At 44.2% G+C, this 24,215-nt stretch overlaps 1 protein-coding gene across 4 annotated transcripts; it reads right to left on the minus strand.

Moving 5' to 3' along the window:
- Positions 1–1,120: 1,120 nt before the first annotated feature.
- On the minus strand, positions 1,121–15,627 carry LOC144124854 (uncharacterized). Of its 4 annotated transcripts, XM_077657766.1 has the most exons (6): positions 15,342–15,621; positions 11,294–11,639; positions 4,389–4,416; positions 4,172–4,332; positions 2,375–2,879; positions 1,121–1,452 (listed from the first exon to the last, which is right to left on the minus strand). In XM_077657766.1, the coding sequence occupies exons 2-6, from the start codon at positions 11,457–11,459 to the stop codon at positions 1,218–1,220; spliced, it is 1,095 nt and encodes a 364-aa protein (XP_077513892.1). In that variant the 5' UTR covers positions 11,460–11,639; positions 15,342–15,621; the 3' UTR covers positions 1,121–1,217. The 4 variants fall into 4 exon arrangements, with proteins under 4 accessions (XP_077513892.1, XP_077513890.1, XP_077513891.1 ...); XM_077657764.1 differs by having other exon boundaries at positions 4,172–4,416; positions 15,342–15,627; XM_077657765.1 differs by lacking the exon at positions 4,389–4,416 and having other exon boundaries at positions 1,122–1,452; positions 15,342–15,618.
- Between the last annotated feature and the right edge of the window lie 8,588 nt (positions 15,628–24,215).

Below are 24,215 nucleotides of genomic sequence, written 5' to 3' on the forward strand. Positions count from 1 at the left end.
AGAAAGTGCTGTCCGCTCGACAATTCTGTGGGATATCAGACGACCGCTATAACGACGAAACTGCTGTTACGAGGCTTCTAAATGACCTGTGTGTAAACAAATGTGTGCGTTATGCTCTAAAATTTAGAGAGTAATATCTGACATGAGTACGTGTTGCAGTTTATTCGACAATGCGTGAATTTAAGACACCTACAGATGATCTGTCGTGCTGTGTTTGCATTCCTTTTACATGTAAATGTTGGAATGCTGAAACCCAATATGAATCCTTAGCCCTTTCCACGCTTGCTAAAGTTTTCTGAGTGGGTCATTTTTGGATATGGTGTTAAGTAACACTTAGCACCACTATGAATTTTTATTTGATCACGTTTATTAAGTGCTTCACTTAAGCAATTAGGGCTTCAGGGTTGCGGTGCGCAGTTTCTGGATACATTGCCGCTCTACGGTTTGTAAGGCATCATGCGGCGTTTGCTCTACAGAGGATGGCAGGTCCTTCGCTACTAGGCTAATAACTACTGACATTTTGAAACCCACTTATCTTTCCTAATGTCTCAGTGCATGATATCTTTTTTTAAGCACTGTGGCAGCGTGCAAGCCACGTCCACATGTTTTAATGAAATTGCGAACCAAGGTGGCGCAGATTTTACATTGAATTGAAGGTCAAGGAAGGGGGAGGAAGGGGGAGGGCCGTTCTTTTCGCGCATTGCACTTCATAATTTTTTTAAGTGAAAAAAAATCACAATGGGACTCCAATGTGGTGTTTCCAAGATACGTTTCTTCCTTAATCAAAACGGCACAAAGTGTCAATGGCACAATGCCGTACGTGACCGCATAATAGGTTCAGCCACGTAAAATACCCTGTATACATGAGTGATCAAAATTTGTAAAAAAGTTGTATCTGTTACACTGCAGGAAGTGTGCTAAATGTGAGAATCCTTGGCGCGACAAAGAAAAATATTGTGCAGGTATACTAATACAATAAGATTTTATGCAGGTGAGGTCTGGTTATGCGGTTATCACAATATGTCCCCTCCCTAGCTGTCATGTTTGTGCCCAGAAATCATGGGCAGAAAAGAGGAAATTAACGCGAGAAGCTTTCAGCAGCTTATATGGGTCAATAGAAAACGCAAATAACTTATTCAGAGAGCCTTTAGTGTCAACGCACACTCCTTAGAAAAAAGTATTTATTGGAAAATCACAGGTGCCAACTATCTCATAGCCTAGGGCTCCAGAAGCGGAGGATCGGAAACAAAGTGCTCAAAGCTCTGGATAAGTCTTTGAATGTATTTGCGCGAGGAGATCTTCAGTAGCTCCAAGTCTTCTTCGCGTAGCGTAAGCTCTGAAATGCCATTGGTGAGTGGTTCCAAGGAACGTCGACCAGGCGGCAGTTCGGTCAACGTGACGGGCGCCGTGAAGGCCATCCGGTAGGTCATAATCTGGAACTGGTTGTTTGTTCTGTAATCAATCAGAGGAATGTAATGCAGATGGGCGTTGAGACAAGGAACCAACCGAACTTAACACGGCAGCATATAGGGGCCTATATTTTTGGCATCATCGCACTATATCCTCATGCATTACCAGCGATTCTGCGTCCTTATGCATTGCAAGCTGCGTAGCCGTTACAAGCACTCTTTGCGTTCACCTTCTCGAAGAGAGTATTTGAGACCAGAAGCTTGATATGCATGCAAGGTTTTCCTCAGAGTGACACGAAACCTGAGCTAGGCATTTCGATGCGAATAGCAAATCCATAATACACCCCCCATCTTCACACGAAACAAACTGAAAAGGAGAATTGCTTGCATGTCAAGAAAAGCCTAGATATATGCCAAACAAGCCATGCTTAATAAAATAACTAAAACACACTAAAATTCTCACTTCGAAAAAGTTTATGCTTAACACGCCAGCAAAATTCACCGGGATAACACTCGAATAACGCGTCAAGAACAGTCTAACTATTCTACTTCCCCTCAGCCAGGAGCTTAGCGTCACTTTGAAAACCGGCATTCTGAGCAACCTGCTCTGGGCTTTGGAGCGCATTCCAGAATCAAACTTCTTTGGTTTGTTTTGAAACTTTTTCTCTACTAGAAGCCTAGTGATCAAAAACGATTGCGTATGATTTCCACCACAACTTAGTAAAACATGCCAAGACAAAAAAAAAGATGAACGGGCACATTAAGCACCTGTTATTCTATGAGCAGTCGCCTTTTCTCTTCACTGAATTTTTGCCAATAGGTCACTGTTGTTGTCATGCTCTCGCTTCCAGTGTAGCTTTTCAAATGCTTCGTAAAACTAATTACTCGCGTTCCTGGAGGCACTTTCGATACGCTCCACAATATAAACACTAGCGCCCATGCTATATGTCTAAAACCTTGCGTACTCCGTGACGTCCAAGGCCACTTCTACAGCAGGAACACGCACGTCGAAGACTGCATTTCGCACGTGATGGTCGTCCTCAACAATTGCCGCAGCTTTAATCGTGAGGTCTTCGAATCCCAGGTCCATGCGAATAGCCGCGCCGCACTCTCCGAGCATCACGGCGCAGTCGCCGCTCCTGTGGACACTGGACAGGCCCGTCACGTTGCCACCGGACACAACCACCCGACCGAAGGAAAAGGTGAACTCTTCGAGGTCGTGCGGAAGCGGCGTCGGGTCGTAGCTTGTAGACAGGACGAGTGTCCGAAGACAGCTGTCGAACACTCCTCGCTCGCGCTCAACCTCAGCGCTGCGAGGCTCCCGTTGCCTTTCCGGTAACCGCCTCCTTGGCGTCGAGTCCTCATCAGTACCACCACCACTGCTGCGGCCTGGATGCTGCCCCCGTATTAGGGCCAAGTAGCTGGAGGCGCTGCCAAGAGCCTTTCTCCATGCGCGGGTGAGCTGCGACTCTGACAAAAGGTGAATTGTAAACTGCTCTTGTTTTTTTTTGCTTTCGTTACAGTTAGCACTGTTTAACATGGTCTACTGCGCCACTGCTGAAAGAAATACCAACGTTAAATTATAAATAGTAGTTATTACTACATGAACGCTTTGATATCTGGCGCTGCTACCAAGGTAAGTAATGAAAATAAAAGAAAAAACCGTAGTGCAGTGCTTGGGCATGAAAACCTTTGGAGTTAATTTGACATGTTTAAGGCAAAAAAAATATTACGCCACACCTCTTCTGCGGAACGTAAAGTAGGCAGCATTGAGAATGCACCGCATGAATCGAGCGTTTTGATGCTGCCACGCTTGATGTCCATTAATTACGAAGTATAAATTTAACTTCGGATATAATTGCACCAGAAAGTGCTTGTACTAAAAGCAGCCTAGAAAAAAGAACAAGTGAACCAGTCAAATGACGAAAGACAGAGGATGAAAAAGAATTTTTTTTAAGAACAGAAGACAGCAGTGGCAGGCAGTTTTACTCCCAGCTGGTGCTTTAATCGAGCAGCGTCCCCGTGGTCTTCGTTACCGTCATTACACTAGCAAAACCCACGTGCCGTAGAGCTACCCAAGAGACCTGCACTTACTTCTACATCAGCTGATCAGAGGAAATGTATTGCTGCAATTTTTTACCGCGCCAATACACACGGTTTTTTCCATGCAGAGTGTGGCATATCTGTCCGTGGTATTTCATTGACCGGATAAATTTTTTTCTTATCTGCGTAGTGCACGCCGGGTTTAAATCTACTGATGCATAAAATAGGTAACAGACTTGCGCCTTTGATCTCGAGTGTTTTAAATAGTATTTTCTTATTTGCTTCTTTCCACTTGCGATCCACGATTATTACAGATAACCATTAATTTAAACATATGTCATCCACACAGGTGCAAGCCAATAAACATGTCTTATAATTTATCTAGCACCCTTTGTGGAAAACAAAGTTGGTCAAATGCTTTTGTATCTTACCCCTAAAACTAAATTGGTAGTTATCGATGTCCATAAATCCTGAAGCAGACTGCTCTGGCTGTAATGTGTTCACTAACATAAGGACTCTTCTGTGCGCTGTACGTACATAATTTTTCTAGGCCTTTATTACCACGTCCAAGTTTCCTGAGTGCCGAGAAGACTGCACCTGTAGTGACTTTAAAATGAGTTGAATAAAGTCTGAAGCTATTTTGCTCATGACAAGGTCTGTGGGTCCACTGCTATTGTTATCCTTCAACTTAATCTTATCTGCAACGTCGTGGCGTATACCTTCTGCGAATATATCATTTTCCTCGTTGCTGGCGGCGTAAACTTTGACTGCCTTGAGAGTCTGGACAGCCATGTTGCGGAGCTCTCGAGCTAGCAGCTGGCCGACCTTCCTCTCGATGTAAGGTCTTAGGTAGTCGATAACGTAGTCGTAGACGCCTCCGCTGAAAGTGACATTGTTAAGGTGCAGACGAATTCTCGACATTCGTAGGCCGTATACCTCCAGTCGGAGATGGTTTGGTGAAGGCCTGTAAGGAAAACCAGCAGTAATTTTAAATTATTTTTATATTGTGAACATTTGTAAAATAATGCACTCCTTTTGTAAGATTCCACTGCTCTAGTTCGACCTAACAAGTTGAAATACTCTGCGATGCAGAATACATGCACGGAAGAGGGCGTAGGAAAACGAACCGAAGAAATGAATCCCTTATCACTTTCACAAAAGGTGGCGGGATGCTTGGAACGCGTGGTAGTTTGTTTAAACAGGCGCCTATTGTTACGTCTGGTGACGGGTTGTTTCATAAATGGCTGCATAAGCGAACACGTCGCTTCACTGAAATCGTCCCGTGCCGCCACAAAAAGTGCAAACAAAAAGGGTGAGCAAAAAATTGCAGTGCCCCTTTCTGGCATGAAAGTTAAATTGTTTGTCATGAAACGTTGTTTCTCAACAATGCGCCAGGGAAATCATGCCCCTGTGCCCCAAACACAACCTGATCTGCCTCTCTATTATCTTGCTGATTGTTGAAGTAGAAATTTAACGGGCCCAGCACCGCGTCAGCCATGCACATCTTACCCGTCTTGATTGTGCAGGGTGCTTTCCTCTGTGGCGTCGCTTGCTGGCCGGCCATCTACCGCGAGGCTGGTCATGAAGAATCGCTACCGCCTGTCTTGGTTCACTGCCGCCTTCGCTGTTTTTGGACGACACCGACACTTTCACCTGGCAACATCCATCGTCTACAAAGGCCCAAGTCACAGCCAGCCAGGAATATAACAGCGACAGAGCTGCCAGTGCATTTGGGCTCCACACCGCGTCAGCCATGCACCTCTTACCCTTCCTGATTGAGCAGGGTAGCTTTCCTCTGTGGCGTCGCTTGCTGGCCGGCCATCTACCGCGAGGCTGGTCATGAAGAATCGCTACCGCCTGTCTTGGTTCACTGCCGCCTTCGCTGTTTTTGGACGACACCGACACTTTCACTTGGCAACATCCATCGTCTACAAAGGCCCAAGTCACAGCCAGCCAGGAATATAACAGCGACAGAGCTGCCAGTGCATTTGGGCTGCACACCGCGTCAGCCATGCACCTCTTACCCGTCCTGATTGTGCAGGGTAGCTTTCCTCTGTGGCGTCGCTTGCTGGCCGGCCATCTACCGCGAGGCTGGTCATGAAGAATCGCTACCGCCTGTCTTGGTTCACTGCCGCCTTCGCTGTTTTTGGACGACACCGACATTTCACCTGGCAACATCCATCGTCTACAAAGGCCCAAGTCACAGCCAGCCAGGAATATAACAGCGACAGTGCTGCCAGTGCATTTGGGCTCCACACCGCGTCAGCCATGCACCTCTTACCCGTCCTGATTGTGCAGGGTGCTTTCCTCTGTGGCGTCGCTTGCTGGCCGGCCATCTACCGCGAGGCTGGTCATGAAGAATCGCTACCGCCTGTCTTGGTTCACTGCCGCCTTCGCTGTTTTTGGACGACACCGACACTTTCACCTGGCAACATCCATCGTCTACAAAGGCCCAAGTCACAGCCAGCCAGGAATATAACAGCGACAGAGCTGCCAGTGCATTTGGGCTCCACACCGCGTCAGCCATGCACCTCTTACCCGTCCTGATTGTGCAGGGTGCTTTCCTCTATGGCGTCGCTTGCTGGCCGGCCATCTACCGCGAGGCTGGTCATGAAGAATCGCTACCGCCTGTCTTGGTTCACTGCCGCCTTCGCTGTTTTTGGACGACACCGACACTTTCACCTGGCAACATCCATCGTCTACAAAGGCCCAAGTCACAGCCAGCCAGGAATATAACAGCGACAGAGCTGCCAGTGCATTTGGGCTCCACACCGCGTCAGCCATGCACCGCTTACCCATCCTGATTGTGAAGGTTAGTTACCGCGACAGTGCTACTGGTCCCACCAGCGGAGTACTGTCTACTAGCGGTGTCGTGCTCCACAGAGTTCCACGACAAAGTTAAGGGCTTTCTATTGTCAGTGTCGCGATGTTGGTCCTTTGCCATTGTCTTGTTGATTTTATTTGCCGGTGACGTTGAGTCAAACCCAGGTCCTTCCCCTGAGGACCTGCTTTCCTCGGTTTTAGAAGCAGTGCAGAGGCTCTAGTTTGGTCAAGCAGAATTACTGAACGAGCTTAAGAGCGTTAAAGAGAAACAAGATGCTACAGATGTGACGATTAAACAGCTTTCCGACAGAGTTACAACACTGGAGGCCAAAGTAGAATCGCTTAGCCAACCTGACGCCAGCACTCGTGATCCCGGTCTGTATAGCATTACTGAAATTAAAAAAAAAACTGGCTAAAAAACTGGTTCAAGTTACAGAAAGGTGTACTGAGGTTTAAAACAGGCTGCGTCGGTCCAATCTGCTGTTCTTTGGGTTCACGGACGATGATAATGAAAACTGGGTTGATTCGGAATAGAAAATAATTACCTTCTGCTACGAAAAGCTAGGAATTACGGTCAAAAACTCCCAGTTCGAAGGTGTACATAGGTAGGGAAAGTTCGCTGTCGACAAGCACAGGCCCATTATCGCGGAATTAACTTTTTAAAAGATAAACAGCGGATTATTTTTCGGCGTATAAACTGAAAGGTTCGAAGCATTCAGTTCGAGAGGATTTTTCTTTACCAACCAGGGAAGCACGGCAAAAGCTACTTGAGTTCGCCAAGCTCCAAGGTAAGAAAGGCAAACTGGTCGTTGATAAACTGCGCATTGACAAAAAAACTTAGGTATATAATAGAGCGATAAGGTATGTCATCCTATCAACCAGATAGCTCAGCAGTGGTTATCCCACAAAAGCTCTGCCAAGGTCATGTGGCCCTAGTCCACGGTTATCGTTATCGTTTACTAATATCCGAAGCCTGCTGCCTAAGCGTGACGAGGTGTGTTCCTGTTTAGATGATACTGACAGTGATATTGTTGCACTAACAGAAACTTGGTTGCACCCAGACGAAGCGGATAAAGAAATTTTTCCCAGTAGAGATAACTATAACATATATCGCTATGATCGCTCCGGTAAAAGAGGTGATGGTACCCTTATCGCCATCAAAAGAGCATTAAATTCATCCACATTAATACCGACCCTTTAAATAGCCTGGGCTGCTTATACAATAGCATCGGTGAAAGTACTGGTTGGTGTCTGCTACCGTCCGTCTCATTCGGACCATTACTTCGTTACTAAACTCCATAGCAGTGTTACTTCAGCTATTCAAAAATGCCCAGCTCAACTCATTTGCCTGGTTGGTGACTTCAACTTTCCTCCGATTGATTGGTCACATTTATCATCATCGTGCGAGCCTTAACAGGGCTTGTCAACATTATTTTAGACTCTAATTTCTTTCAGATGATTAGCCAATGCACTCGCGGTTCAAACATTTTAGATTTAGCTTTCTGCAATGCGCTTGAAACGATTACCGAAGTCTTACTCCTTGAGGGTTTTAGTGATCATAAGCTCATTCATCTACAACTTAATGTCCCATTAGCATTTCAAGGTCTTCCATCCAGGAAAATTCGCGATTACAATAGAGCCATTTATAAAGATATGAATGTTGCTCTTAATGATTTTTTTATCCAAACGTTCTGTCTCTTATTTTGCGGACAGGTCTGTCGAACAGAACTGGGTGCTTTATAAAAAATGATGTTTAATCTAGTTTATAAGTATGTTCTCTTTGTTTCTATTTCAAACTATAAAACTAATCCATGATTCAATAGATCTCTCCGTCGCCATCGAAACAAACAAGCGTTTGTACAGAAAAGCTAAGTTGGTATTTACATCACATGCTTGGGAAAAATACAACGGCTGTCTGAAATCTTACTGTTCGACCCTTCGCGCGTCAAAGAACAAATACTTTTTTCATGACTTACCCACCCTCCTAAAATCTAACCCCAAAAAGTTTTGGCGTGTGATATCTCCCGACTGTACTACCAACCAATTTCCATTGTGAAATGACGATCACGTACCGCTTTCGGAGAGTGAATGTCCTCACGCATTTAAATATTTTGCATCAGTGTTCACACGGGAAGATCATTACAACTTACTCATTGTTCCTTATCATGATTACCAATATATGGCCCCTAATACCATTGCTGCTGAAGTAATCGCTCGTCTCATTGCCAATCATAAGGTTTCCTCACCTGCTGGTGTTGGAAACATTAATTCTAAAATAATGAAAAACACTGTATCGATCTCCAGTGAAATTCTCTACCTCATCTATCAGCAGTAATTATCATCTGGTTTGCTTCGTACAGATTGGAAAATTGCTGAGATCATTCAGTGTTCAAAAGCAGAGACAGAAATGCACCGGGAAAACTACCGCGCCATTTCGGTAACCTGCATTTGCTGTAAATTAATCGAGCACATTATCGCTTCGTACATTTACTGCCCCCTGGAACTAAATTCTTTCTTTTTTTCCTAATCAGCACGGCTGCCGGAAAGGTTTTTCTCCCCACACCCAACTGTTAGAATTTACGACTGACTTGCATTTCAACATAGACGCTAACCTACAAACTGACTATCTTTTTTAGATTTTGCCAAAGCCTTCGACCGCGTTGCCCATTCCCGCTTGTTCTCAAAATTGTCTGCTCTGTGCCTAGATTCTTTAACATTGTCATGGCTTCGTAACTTACTTTTCGCCAGCAGTTCACTACAGTTAACAATTTCACCTCCCCACTCGGTGATGTAGCATCTGGCGTACCTCAAGGCAGTGTTCTTGGCCCATTATTGTTTCTAATATACATTAACGACTTGCCCACAGACATATCTTCTTCCATACAACTCTTTGCTGACGACTGCGTCATTTACGGCCCCATTCATTCTACAGATGATCACCTCGCTCTCCAAACTGGCATGCGCCTCATTTCAAATTGGCGTAATAAATGGCAAATGATTCCAAACCCAACTAAATGCAAGGTTATTTCTTTCACCCGCAAGCGTCCTAATTCTAATTTCTCGTACTCCATTGATGGTACTGTAGTGTCTCGGGCACCATCTTAGAAGTATTTAGGCATTCACCTCACGGATAATGTTTCATGTGCCAAGCACATTCAATCCATATGCGCCAAAGCGTCAAGATAACTTGGGTACTTGCGCAGGAACTTCGAAACGCCCTTAATAACGTGACAAAACTGGCTTATTTAACAATTGTGCGTCCACAACTAGAATTTTCTTGACCTGCGTGGTCGTTTTATCAAAACTACCTTATCAACATGCTTGAATCCGTACAAAATAGAGCCGCTCGTTTCCTCACACAAAAGTACAATCACCATTTCAGCATCACTAAAATCAAACTTGATATCTCTCTCGAACCATTAGATATTCGACGCTCCATCATTCTTTTATGCTTACTTCATAACTATAGTCACAGCGCCGGGCCATCTTCCTTGCCTCTTGATGAGCCTTCACGCATTTCATGCCGCCTACATAATCAGTATAGCATTAAGCACATATACTGAAGAACCCAAGCCTTCAATTCATCTGTACTTCCACGTGCCATTGTTCTTTGGAATGATATTCCCGACAGTATCGCATCAATCTGGTACCACCAACCATTCCAAGACCAGCTGCACAAACATTTTCTTTAATGACATGGTGTCTTGTCATAGACTGTTCTGTCCCATAAGTTCGTTTTCTCCTCGTTGCTAATGTATTATGTTTAGGTTCCTTGTGCAGTTTCAACCATTTGTATTTTTGTGATGGCTACTGGTTTCTCTTTAGATATGTATTGGGCACACGCGATGCATTCTTGCTACTTTTTATGTACTTTATTGTTGCTCGTGGTGATGTATGTCTTGTCGTTACAACTTTCCCCGTATATATATATATATATATATATATATAATTGTTTTTACTTTTTGTTTTCTACTGCTTGTTGTATTTAACAGATTGTTCCTATCGTACTTAATCCGTTATTCCCCTCCTTCTTGCTGAATCCCCTTCTGGGCTCTGTAAGGTATTTTGAATAAATAAATAAGTATATAAATAGCAATTAATGAAATTAATAAATGCCAATGCTTGTTCCACCTGATCCGTCAAAGTGTACGATGCACTCCGGCCTTCTCCGAGCGGTGAAGGAAAGTGATTCAATTCGGCTTAAGTACAGAGCGAAAGTAAGCGTTCATAAAAGCAATAGCACTGCGTGCACGCACACTGCGCTCGAAGTGCATGACGTTGCGTTCTGTCTGAAATCATCACGAATCCGAAGAAGTCCCCGTGCAACAGCTATAACACGGAACGCTTGCCTGTGTTTGCGGACATCGTGTGCCGCACATAGTGGAATTTAGGTGACATAAAAGAACGAAGGAGAACTTTGAGAGAGAGCCCATGTAATACTAGGTGGTCTATAGTGTTAGCGCTGACGGATCTGCGCATTCTGTACACTTACGTGTCATGAATTTCTAAATCAACCGCATCGGACCATGCATAATCTTGCATGCTGCATGATATCAAGACTGACCCAATAAGTGTGTTACAAACGTGCACGCTTTTGTGTTGAAAGGAAGCCATAAAAATAATGCGTGACGTTTAGGCTTTAAGAGCGGCGTCGCATAGTGTGCCCAGTGGTGTTGATCTAACGGAACTGTTGTCACTCTTTCTAGGATACTATTGGAGCGAGTTCCGCGAATTGATAAAATTCCGGAAAAAATTCTTCCGTAAGCATTTTGTGATTTCATACAGATAGAACTGAGATATATAAGCTCTCCGCTGCCGCAGACGTACAACACAACTGCGCTGCAAAGAAGATAAAGTGCATTGTCTGCAATGGACTGCATGAGTTATCGTTTCATCCAGAAAATGCAGATTGGTTGGAAAAAAGCAATGAAAACAAGACATTGGGAAAGAAACTTCAACAATGAAGAGTAGGTGACTGACAACAAAGCAAACCTTACGCACAGACAAAATACACTCACTCTTCGGCTGTGAAGGAAGCCCGGAATTGGGCGACGTGCGCAACCACGCCCAATTTGTGCCGCAGGAACGACGAGTTGAATCCAGCATCATAACGAACGCTGATAGGCCCTCCTTGAACGTGCAGGCTGAGCTGGCTGCCGGAATTGTCAACATTGAGAAAAGCATGACCGCGCCTTTGGATTGTGTTCAGGCCGCACAGCGTGCCATCGGAAAAGCCTATGCTAAAGCCGTATTGTTCCGGTTCGCTATTCAGGAAGTCGGGTAGCGTGATTTCAACAAATCTGTCGGAACGCAGCACTTTTCTCAGTCCTTTGTCAAACAAGGAGTCAAGCGGGGTGCAGGATTCTGAAAGGAAGCGAATGAGAAGCACTATCAAAGGCGCTATAAGGTATTACACTCTCGTCTGTTTTTTTCGCAGTAAGCATTTTGATGCAGGCATTTTTTTAAACGGGATTCGGGTAATTGGAATTAAGCTAAATATTTTTAAAAGGCCGCTAAAAGGTGCAGTATAGATAGTAATTGTAGAGTGAGAAAGTGAGAAAGTAATGCTAGAAACTTAAATGCCGAAGGAAATTTGGAGATAAATTCCGTTTTGCTTTCAGCAATACGGACGTTATGTATATCACGGAGTATAAAAGTCAAGCCTTCTTATAACGAACGTGACGGTCACAGGCAATCTGTTCGTTGTATTCGGAGTCGGAAGTAAGTGTATTTTCTATATCTTTGACAAAAATACAGTCTGAATTATTTTCGCACATTTCTTTGAAAAGTTTATTATGCATGTCTGTCTCTTCAAATACAGCCCGATCAAGTCGCCTTCCAAGCACTCAAGCGTCATCATGTGCTCCTTGCCAAGGCGTTTCCTGCCTACAAGTGACGTGATTTAACTAACTGTGGTTGAAGTGTTGGCGTTAACTGGCGGTAGGCTGACGTCCTCGCGGAGCCGTCACTAGGGCCAGCTGCTCCTAGTGTGGTGGCCTATAGTGACACCTGCCACCCACCCTTATCCTGCACCTGTACGCCCGCTCAGTAGTGCACATAAGGTCTCCACTCCCTGCACATCTGCAGTCATGCATCGTCATCACCGATTATCGCCAAAATCGTTGAGCTGCCACAACGAAGCTAGTGCAAAGCACTTGCGCGCAGCATGTGTAGTCTCATGTGTGCAGCGTATAATGAGGGGGGGGGGGGGGGGGGCTGCGCAAGTGAAGCACGCCTCGTAACCGCGTTAATTAGCAAGGCATATTTTTTACTGCATTGAAATCTCTCAAATGGTTGTCATTGTTGATGCCCATCCATGTGTAATAGTTACACCTCCAACGCTGCCTTCACCCCGCTTCTCCTTCGACTTTGCCCGCTTTGTCGAGCCGTCCCACTCGCAACCACACACTGATTAATCTTGCAGCCCTCCGGCGCGCTGTGTCTGCAATTACCTGCAATTTTAGTGTCCCCTTTTTTGCTGTTCTTTACGGGCGGCAACGTTCAGTTTCAAATTCAAATTCTTTATTTATCCATGAAAGCACAATAAAAGTGTGTCCAACACTGTGAGGATGAGGTCTAGGGTGAAGACGTTCAATTTATCCGCGCTGGTGGGAGACATGAGCAATTTGACCGTGGGGATGAGTTTAGGGCGCCTCGTTCACAATAATCGAGTGATGACGCCAAGTGTTTTTGTTGTACTTGAGACGCTGTGCCATTGCTGTAATACATACTTTGACGATAGCACCGGCATCGCTCGCAGAATATCCGGCCGTTATAAGTACTCTTGGCGGTAGTTCTCAAAATATGCTTGGAGCATCAACTATACGAAATCTATAGTTTCATAATTCTGCTACGGCGAGAGAGCAGGCGGAGAGGCGTTATAAATATACACGGTGTCTCACCAAAGAGTTTACACAAGGTAGATAAATAGGATTTTTTATTTAGAAGAGCGCTCTTTTTGGCAAAGTATTGTCAGTGGTGTACTACATCAGAATAAAGCAAAGACGTGCTAACTAGGAGGCTGGTTAAGTAATATTAAACAGATAACTTTTAAGATATTGCTGTGAGGTTCCTTAGAGGCTAATTATTATCGATGGCAGTTTTTATAATTTCGAAAACGAGGATACCCTCGATGCTGTAGCCCAACAAAATTTGACTACGTCGCGACAAAATATATGCGCTTTCCAGAAGCTTGCAAGCAAAGCCATCTCTCCAGCGCACATAACTCGTCGAATTAGCCAAACCTTTATAGGTCACAGTGTTGAAGGTAAGCATGTTTACGAAATTCTAAAAACTGGTATAGATATTAATTACAGTGAGCTACACGCAACTTTATAATTAAAAAGCCAACTGTAGTAGGTAAAAAGCTAATTATTCGATACTAGTTAACCAGGCTGCTACTTAGCACGTCTTAGCTCTATTCTGATGTACTACACCGCTGACAATGCTGTGCCGGAAAAAGCGGTCTTCTAACTCGGAAAGAGTATTTTTAAATATTGTGCAAAGTCTTAGGTGGAACACTCTGTATATGAATGCGGTTGTGTATTTTCAAAATATGTTTCTTGGTGAAACATACATTTAGAAACTGGTGTCTCCATACTTCTGTCCTGTAAGCGAGTATTGTTTTTTAGTCGACAGTACAAAGTGTACATTCGTGGACTGAATAATAATAACATGCTGCCGTGTTCAATTTCTTCTGTCGCGTTGAGGAACTGAAATAGAAATATTTGCTGCCTTTATATTGCCGCGAATATTTAGTGTTTGTTCGTTTTTCAAATCTGCCGCCACACCACCTTATCGCTTTCTTTGCTACGCAAGACGCGACTAGATTTATCTCGATTGATCGCAGCCAGGCAGAGCTGATTCTACGTTGTTCCTGAATGTTCTAGTAACTTTGCACGTTTTATTTCGAAAGTTCGCTATCAGCTTTAAATTGAGCACGCCTGACAGTGGCGGGCATTCTGTTCGACGACCACCGAGTGATTCAGTCCATTGTGGGTGCAAGTCAGCCCAATAAACAGTTTTCTTTTAGAAGACCCTTTCGTCCGTGTTCATCACTGCTTCGACTGCCGTCACCACTACGTGACATCTGATGGAGGTGCAGGGTATCGATCCCCGTACCTGTCGCAGATGTCACGTAGTGGTGACGGCAGTCGAAGCAGCGATGATATGATAGATAAAATTAAATTTCACTTATTTACATAGGTAACTCTTAAAAAGGTAACCCATGAGAAGACTTGGACCGCCGAAGTGTGGTCCATATGCTTTTGTCCGCGACGGTACGCCACTGCGTTTTCAAGTAGAAACTCTCAGAAAAATAAAGCCTCGTTAACACGTGAGCTACATCGTACAAAAAGATAAGTGCTTTACCCTCTGGTAGCAAAGATAGTGGTTCGCTTCTCTGCAGGAAGTAAAGAAATGCCACTCTTTTGGCACCATGCCCAAATACGAGCAAGTTCTGCCTCCCGCATTGCTTGAGGAGTGAGTAATTTCTCGAAGGCTCTAGTTCGTGGCTTGAGTTAACAATGTCTCTCTTTCTTTTCTTTCCATTAAAGTTTTAACATTGCCTACTAATATAAGTGACAGACCTCCCTTTTTAGTGTTATTACAACTTTTTCGCCCCCGCCTAAAGCGCTTACTTCTGAGACGTGGTGATACAATGATGAGAATGAATAATTTAATAATAATAATAATGATTTTATCGTAAAGGTTTCCAAAGTAACAGGTATAGCCGGCAGTAATGAAATCAGTTAATCCTTTTCTAATTAATAATTTATGTTATATATAAGCTACAAGGAGTGGCTAGTACACTTTGCTGTCAACTCTGTTAGGGTAGCTACATTTCCTAACATTTAAACAAATTTCTCCCAATTTCGCCTTCCAGAGAAGCTCGAGGGGTTTAATATGCTTTGAATTCTTCCGACCCAAGATAATATAAGCTTATAGGCTCAAAAATGGCCATCTGCTCTTAGAAACGCCTGAAAACCTCGCACCGCCACAAACGTAGTGCGAAAACACCACGAATGAGTTTTAACGCGCAAATATAATAACCAAGAAATTACTCACCGCTCCTTGTTTCCATTAACTGAAAGAGCAGGATCAACAGTAATCCAAAGAACATTTCCTTGCTTTCAGTATAGCTTAATAGTAATTACGAATAAAGCACGTTACGACGCTAAGTCAGCTCACGCGTGATGCCCTCAGCGAAACTCCTCTACAGACTGGCTCTAGTCGCCGGGCTAATCTGAACTTGTCTGAGCAGGGCGATGATAACGAATCAAGCGCATGCGGCCTTAAGTTCTTCGAAGATTACGCGAAGGCGGCGTTGAGTAACACGCGGATGCCGTGTCTCCAGTTACACGTGTTTTCAAAGGGCCGAGAAATTCGCGACGCGAAGACGAAATGCTTGGGGGAAAGTGTAACCATTACCAGAAGACAATTTGGAAACGTAAAACACGTCACCAGGAATGTTTGGTTTGGTTTATAGGGGTTTAACGTCCCAAAGCGACTCATGCTATGAGGGACGCCGTAATGAAGGGCTCGGGAAATTTCGACCATCTGGGGTTCTTTAACGTGCACTGACTTCGCACAGCACACGGGCCTCTAGAATTTCACCTCCATCGAAATTCGACCGCCGCGTCCGGGATCGAACCCGCGTCTTTCGGGCCAGCAGCCGAGCGCCGTAACCACTCAGCCATCGCGGCGGCTATCACCAGGAATGTATTGCAAAGCGTGGTGGTCTACTAAAAAGATGTCGTTGAGAGACAGCAAGAAAAAAAAACGCTTCTAATGTACTTCACAGTAAACTTACAGATCTCTGTACTACCAGATGGATGGCAAGAACAGCCATGCGCTGGAAGCAATTTTGTAGGAGTGAATTTATTAGGTTTTCAGGAGGTCATGCCGACGCGCTGTGTAAGAAGTCTTGTTTAATGCACACCAAGAATGTGTGCGCTTAGAACCACATTGGGGACAGAAACAACGTGATAATACGTACAGGAGGAACGAATGATTATCATCGAGTGAAAAGCTGACAAAAAATAATACGTAATACTGGAAGGAAACAGCGCGAAAACAGGACTACAGAAAGGAAGAACACAGACACAGCGGTGACTTACAAGTGGGTTTATTTCGTGCGAGAAACCAATAAATACAGAAAGAAAGCATAAGAAAAAAAAACACAACACACTACTCATATCTTTTGGTAGTATCTAAGAAAGCTGCTTCTTTCTTTGATAACTGAAGAGACGGTTCGCTCAAGCATTACCTCCTCTGTGATAGATGATAAAGGCTCCATAGATCTCCCTTTGTATCTGGCTGCCATACGTGCGCAGCACTTTGCACTGCCCGAAATGAGGAATGGAACCGCATGTATTCACATATTTCTTAGTCATGTAGACATATAGTCTTAATCTATCGTTAATGCAACGACCGGTCTGCTCGACTACGTAGACCGTAGCATATCGGACCAAACAGTATGGAAGAATAAAATTTTATTATATTGTTGAGGCTTTGGAAGCGACAGTGTACGCAAGGTCGATGGCCCATAGCTTTTGTCAGGGCTTACTTGTTTGCTTATTTCTTATGTTTGACTAAAATTGCATGATCTGGTAAAGCTGTGGATATGAAGTCAGCTATACAGGCCGGAAGGCAGAGAGATGTTCTTCGATTTTGTTACCAGCGTGCAAGAAAACACCGCAGACAGTGAGAAGGATCTGACGGCACACTGCGCCCGCTGTGTCCCGTCTATTTTCTTTGCTGTGTCTTGCGCTGTTACCTTCACGCTAGTGACAATGCCACTTGTTGTTTTGTTGTTACATTTGTCATACAAAATGGCACATAACTACCAAGCACCAACTTGCTCAACTTTCTTTTTTAGAGGATTTCTGCTCCTGACGTTGGCAACCCACATTTCTGGTTGTGGGCGCTTCAGGTGATTGCAAAATTTTCATGTTGAGGGTCAACTTCGTGGAAAACCATACATCGTGTTGCGCCTGTGATGTCCTTGTTTGAAGTGAGAGATTTGTGCGTGAAGAGAAATATGCTGTTCTGACAATGTAGGACTTTATGTGGGCTACACTTCTCTTGATGTCGCGCAGGATTCCGCCTGCTGGGAATGTCGGGCTGCGGGACAAACAATGGCATGGACCAGTGACTGAGAAACCAAGCACGACCACGCACAGTATTCGGGAATTAGTGCCCAGCTCTTGACCACGTAATTTATGTACGTTTAGTGGAGTTTTGTGGAAGCTTCCATGTCAGCCACCTCGCCATAGGGCATAGCTGCATAGCAGCTGGTATCATAACTCGATCGGCACCGAACAGGCAACACCTATGGACAAGCAACTCTACTCGGGGCTATTTCACTTTTATTGTTCCTAATATTATGTGCACTAAAAAACTCTGGCAGTTGAGTGTTACCTGGGACAACCATACAAAAATGTAGCAGCAACCAAGCAGCCCAAAGATTCTTACACGCAGTGTTAAGTGGAGCAAACAAAATAAAATCGTGTGCTATAAATATACCTACACAAATAATCACGGTAAACATGAAGCCACGATTGTTCAGCAATTAAGTGATGGTAGTCCATGTCCGCCATGGGCTGACCCTAGCCATTCGCATTCAGACGGCAAGTCGACCTTTTCCCAGCTCAGAAACGGACGAGACTGCAAGCTTGTGGGCGCTGTTTTCGGTGCGGCTAGCAGAATAATATTGCCAAAGTATGCTGCTCTGCAAAGAACTTTGCGTGCAGCCGCTGTTCGAGGAACCATTTAACAGTGTTCTGCTACCTTGCTTTCACGTCGCGGGTAGCCTCTCTACTTACTGGACAAGAACAGAGCCGCCAAGGATACGATGCCAAGAGATGCACTCCAGTGGCCACGCCTCTACCCTGACGTCCGCGGCTAATGCAACCAGCGGGTTCCTCGCCAGTGTTTCTCCGAACAGAAAAGTAGAGACCCTGGTGGCCGTAGAGCGTGTGACGCCATCGTCCCACATTGTTCAGGTGCGCCCTTTTCTTGATGAAGCTGCAATTCATCGTGTAGGTGGCCGTGTACACGAACTACCAGGCACCACTGAGATCAAGCATCCTATCATCCTTCCCTCTCGCCACGACGTAGTAAGGCTTCTCATTCAGGCCACTCATAATCGAATACTGCACTCGGTCATAGAAGCGACTCTGACGGAGATTCGGGAGCGGTTCTGGGTTCTCAGAGGACGGCAGTCACTGAAGAGCGCTCTGGGTTCCTGCCTTCTTTGTCGCCGGCCGCGACTTACTCCATAAACAGCCCCTGTCGCCCCTCTCCCTCGCGACCGTGTAGCCGAAGCGCATCCATTTGAAATAGCGTTGAAGTCTGTGACCCTCTATATCATCGTCTATCAAAACCAGGATTTTCGAAAGCTTAAATCACAGTGTTTTTATGCGGCTCCACACGAGCCATCCTTATGGAGTGACGTTAAATGTGACTGCCTTCGTGTTCCTTATGACCTTTCGGCGCTTCATTGCGTGACGTGCAATCCACTCCACCATCTCCTCTGACAACGCCCTCACCTTTCATCTCTGCACCCGTGCATTCCGCACTTTTCCCGACGCTCTTGTGCGAGACTTCTGCAGAGAGTGTCACATCGCATGGAAGTTAACGTTGAGCGAGCACCCTGGTGGGGCGGTTGGCGGGAGAGGATGATTCGGCTCACGTAGTGCACACTAAAGTGTAATCTTGGAAGCATTTCTCTAAATTTCGAGGAGCTGTACATTTAGTTGTGCGAGGTAGAAGTCAACTTCAACCACCGGCCTTTGATGTCCCTGGTCGGCGACCCAGACGAGCCGGCCCCCCTTACTCCGGCTCATTTCTTGCTTCACATGCGTGCTACATGCCTCCCGCAGCCGTTTTGTGCAGTTTAACCATCATCCACAAGAGCAGGTCCAGAAAGCTGCGCTCTCCATCGACAGGCCGTCACCGGCCGTTTATCGACTCGATGGCGGCGTAACTACTTAGCATTTTCGCGCTCCCCCATCAAGCTGCCTCCTGTGCTCCGACTCGGCTCCTGGTGGGGGATGTCGTCCTCTTCCACGATCACCACATGCCCGCCAATTTTCGGAAGAGTGCCCGCGAGGCTGCGACGGAATAGTTCGATCCTGAGCTCTGCTGGTTTCCACCGGCAGGAGATAAAACGCCCGGTTCAGTGGCTGTACATCCTGGAGGCGAACCCATAACCATCACTATCGGGAGCGGGAGGATGTTTAAACAAAGATGAAGCGCCGCCTTGACCCCAGCTAGAGCGCTTGCGCAAGGGCTCGCGGCAGTTGCTTCCATAAGTGGCATAGACCAGACGTTCTTAGTGGCAGCGTTTCTGAAAATCGTAGTGTTTTCAGCCTTTCGTCCGAAACTTCCACAGTTTAGGGATACTTGAGAGATGGTGGGCACCAATCTGCCCACCGGAATTCATTGTCGTTTTAGTATACTAAGACTTGAAGTGTTTTGCCTAAACGTGGTGAACTTTGTGCGACTATTGATTCATGTGACGCGGACATTGTTTGCCTTATCAAAACGTGGCTTTCCATGAAAGTTCACAGCTGTGAAATTTTTCTTTTGGTTTTATGCAGGTTTAGCGTCCCAAAGCGACTCAGGGTATAAGAAACGCCGTAGTGAAGGGCTCCGGAAATTCAGACCACCTGGGGTTCTTTAGGGTGCACTGACATCGCACAGCACACGGGCCTCTAAAATTTCGTCTCCATCGAAATTCTACCGTCGAGGCCAGGATCGAACCCGCGTCTTTCATGCCAGCAGCCGAGCGCCATAACCACTGAGCCACCGCGGCGGCTTGCAACCACTTTCTCACTTACCGGCGTGGCAGGCGTGAAGGATTCGGAGGTGGCATATTGATAGCCGTTGCTGACACTTTTTTTTCTTCGCTTGTTCATGTTGGTAACAGATTTCTACTTAGTGTGATGGCTTTTTGCGTATGTGTGCTGATATTAATACCACAACATGTCACTGAGTCTACCTGTATTACATCACCTTCCTGCAACTTGCTAGACCTTGATCTTACAACTTTACCTTACCTTTTTGCTGGCATATCTTGTTTTCCAGGCTTGACTGACTATTCTGTGCTTCATTTTCGCTGAAAGTCCTGACACTCCACTGAGTAATACTTCCATATTTATCCGTAACTAAAAAAGTGCAAACTTCGAGTCCTTAAATCATCAACTTGCGTCTTCTATTGATGAATATTTGCCCTCATTGCACGACCGATCAATTAACACTAACTGGAATCATTTTTTGTTTAAAATTGCGTCCTTGACTACTTCTTAAGTACCACTGAGAAAAATAATAACCGACGCTAAACCTTGCTTAATTATTAATTAAAAGGCTCTCTAACAAGAAAAAAACGCCTGTTTCGCTCCACTAAAATTTCCAATCTTCTGCCCGGTGGGATGCATACAACTCCACTGCCTCTGGCTTCAAATCAACCCTAAAACAAACTAAGAAGTCATTTTTAGTCTTACTCTTCCTTCAAAGATAATAAATAGCCCTAAACAATTTTTGTATGTTGTGAAGAAAATGAATCCATCAACCACTGTTCTAAAAACTTCCGGTGACCAATTAATTCCTAATGCAATGTGCGCTGATGTTCTAAACGTTGTGTTCACGGCTGCTTTTACTAAAAATATAAATATTTCTGATCCTCATTACCCAGCCGGCAACTTCTTTATAAAGGTCCCTGTTATTATAGATCCTTTTGGCATCGAAAAAGTTATTGATCAGCTAAGAATAACATCATCGTATGGCTTTGAAAACATCAATTCAATAGAATTAAAAAATACGAAAGTGTATAGAGGCATTATCGTTTCTAATTTATTCCAACAATCTCTCGAATTCGGTTGGGTCCCCAATGACTGGAAACTGGGCAATGTGGTTCCTTTGCAGAAGTCTGGGGACAAACGTTCACCTAAAAACTATCGCCCCATTTCATTTGTTAGCCTCCCGTGTAAGATCATGGAACATGTCTACTCACATTTTGCCATTTTTTTCAGTCAGATTTCTTTTTTAGTGATTGCCAACACGGGTTTCGTAAAATATTTTCTTGCGAGACAAAGCTTCTGCGTTTTACGCTAGATGTTTATTTCATTTATACCGGTGTTCTCTTGCAGACTGCATATTCTTGGATTTGTCTTAAGTCTTCAATAAAGTTTCTGACCAATTACTTCGTTTCATTTTGAGTAATGATAATCGAGACTCTAAGGTGATTGCATGACTGGAATATTTCCTTACTAATCGTTCTCACTACTACTACTAGTAGTAGTACTACTAGTAGTACTAACTCTCGTTCCTCTCCAGTTGGTTCTGGCGTTCAACAGAGTTCGGTTCTAGGGCATTTTTTTTCTCGTTTGCGCAAATGACTTACTTAATTTTATTGCTACTTCTGTGTGTCTTTTTGCTGATGAATTTACCGTGAGTTTAATAGTCAATCTGACGCTTTAACTAATTTTCAGATTGGTGTTGTTTTGGCATGTGGAACTCAACGTTAAAATGTGTAAACATATGCGTGTTTCCCGATTTTATGCCACAAAACCCCGTCTTCTTACAAATACTTCGATGTGCATATAACTTCTAATATCCCTTGCAAGCTGCATGTTCAATTCATTGCTAACAATGCAAGCCGTACACTGGGTTTGCCGAAATTTCCGCCTTTCTTCTGGTCCCGTGAAATTACTTATTTATAAAACACTCATTCCACTTAAAATGGAATATGCAGCATCTATCTGGAACCCTGGCCTTGAATCTATATCATCTTTCCTTGAACCTGTTCAGAAAAGAGCGTCGGGTTTTATATTTTGCAATTATCAACGTACCTCTAGTGTCACTGCTATGAAAAGTACCTTGTCATTGCCAGCGCCTTCATGCCGCAGATTAATTTCACGCTTGTACTTATTTGATAAGAACTACAATAACACTTCTGTCCTAAAGAGCCGGCTACTAACTCCCTATACATACGTGTCAGGCCACATTCACCATCGCCATAAAGTAGGCGTTCCTTCATGCTGTACTAAACAATGTTTTCATTCATTTGTCCCTAGGACTTCTGAGAGTTAGAACCACCTACCCAGTTTTGTAGCCGACATTACTGACTTTAATACTTCTCAGACTACTTTAGGTAATATCGCTATAAATTTTGTTAACATCCCATTCATTTGTTCTCGCTGTCATTTTTTTCGTCTCAAAGTGATTTTTTTTGCCTTGTTAATCGATATTCTTTTTTTGCTTTCCTCTTTTTTTGCGGCCTTACACCAGCTATTGTTCTCCCTGCTGCACCGTATGCTACGAAATGTATGTCTTCCTGCTCCTCTTTGTAATGGCTTCGGGCCCAGAGGTTATATAAGTGAATAAATAAGAGTGAATATCGAGGATGCTCTTTTTGTAACGATGCTAGACAATCGAGAAATTGGCTAGGGATAGTATTGACAGTTTTTTTAACTTTTCATACTGTCTAAAGACTACCGATACTATTAAAATAGTTCCCTAACATAAGCTATATTCGAGCTAGTTAGCACTACCTGCTTAAAATACTTTTATATTAGATGGTCATACCCAGACTTCTTCTGTTCAAGTTATCGTATTAGATATTTTAAAGCTACAATAGAACAGGCGCAAATATAGCAAGTTCGCGAAGTGTGCGCCGTGTGACGTAATATGGTTGTTATCTTTCTTTTTCACTAGAAGCCGTGCCTCGTCGCGCAGCCGTGTTCTATTACGCTCAATGCTATGCGGTGTGCGGGGTACTATCACGATTATTTTCGTGTCTTGAACTCCGCTCGCAGGCCCTTGTGGACTCCTAATCACGGAAATAATTAAATTTATTCGTTCTGCAAACCTACACAAGAAAAGCAGTGTAAGCTTGCTCATTATCGTGAGTACGAAAAAACGGCATGTTCCTTTATAACATATCGGCCGATGTCATTACACACGACACAAACAAAAACAACGGACAAAATCGGTCATTGGGCCAATTAAAATACCTGTAGCATACAGGCTGGCAAAGCTAGCGATAAAATTAAAAATACTGACCTAGACAGAAATAACAAGATAATAACACCTGCAAGGATATTATGATGGTTGCTGGGGCCGTTGCGGTCGTCATCGGTTTTAAGATCGTGCATCTGTATTTGTCTGATTGTTATATAAGAGTGTAATGAATAAATGGGTCACCGTACGCATCTGCGTTAAAGTGCCGGTAATTATTACAAAATTAGCATTTCTGCCTTTCAAAGCAGGAGGAACTGTCTCCACAGTATAGGAAAAAATTTTGAAAGTTGAACTGGGTGGTCGGTATAATATGCCTACTACCATGCCTGTACACAGTGCGATAGAAGTGATTCAATATTATAACTTAATCGCATTCGGGGAATTTCACCGAAGGTTAAGTCCTGTCGAATATCTAAAGCAATGCCTCCACCACGCGACTGATTACGTCTTGGTTTAGATAGAAAAGTGTAACCAGAAACCCGAAATGTGTCCGCTGTCTCTCAGCCAGGTGTTGAAGACGTCAAATGATATCGTAGGAAAACTGATGCTGTCCTGAGATAGCGCATTTCTACGCAGGCTTCAGTTGTTGCAGTGAGATGGTGGGATATAGATATGTACAGCTTTGCACAAAATTTGGCATTAACTTCAAAACAAAGTATGCGATTAAACTGAGAAAGCAGTGGAAAAGGTTAAGCTAGCAAAACTGACAACGTTGTCAAGGTCTCCATGAATTCTTTATGCAGTATTGTGGTATTTTCAGTATTCCCCATCAGGATCTTAGCTTGTGGAACGCAGGCACACTTTCAGTTCTTATCCCGCTTAGTTTGTATTGTTTTGCCAAGCAAGAACTTGTTCGCCGGATGGATGTGTTCAATAATATAAACAGGTTTATCCTTTCCAAGCCCATGTGAGCAT

This window comes from Amblyomma americanum, chromosome 3 (assembly GCF_052857255.1).
Source record: "Amblyomma americanum isolate KBUSLIRL-KWMA chromosome 3, ASM5285725v1, whole genome shotgun sequence".
Classification (NCBI taxonomy): Eukaryota; Metazoa; Arthropoda; class Arachnida; order Ixodida; family Ixodidae; genus Amblyomma; species Amblyomma americanum.

Excerpts from the sequence above, each read along its gene's own strand:
- LOC144124854 (XM_077657764.1), bottom strand. The coding sequence starts at position 15,396 with ATGTTCTTTGGATTACTGTTGATCCTGCTCTTTCAGTTAATGGAAACA. Across the intron at positions 11,640-15,341 it reads GTTAATGGAAACAAGGAGCG|AATCCTGCACCCCGCTTGAC; the intron begins GTGAGTAATTTC and ends GCTTCCTTTCAG. Across the intron at positions 2,880-4,171 it reads AAATGATATATTCGCAGAAG|AGTCGCAGCTCACCCGCGCA; the intron begins GTATACGCCACG and ends ACCTTTTGTCAG.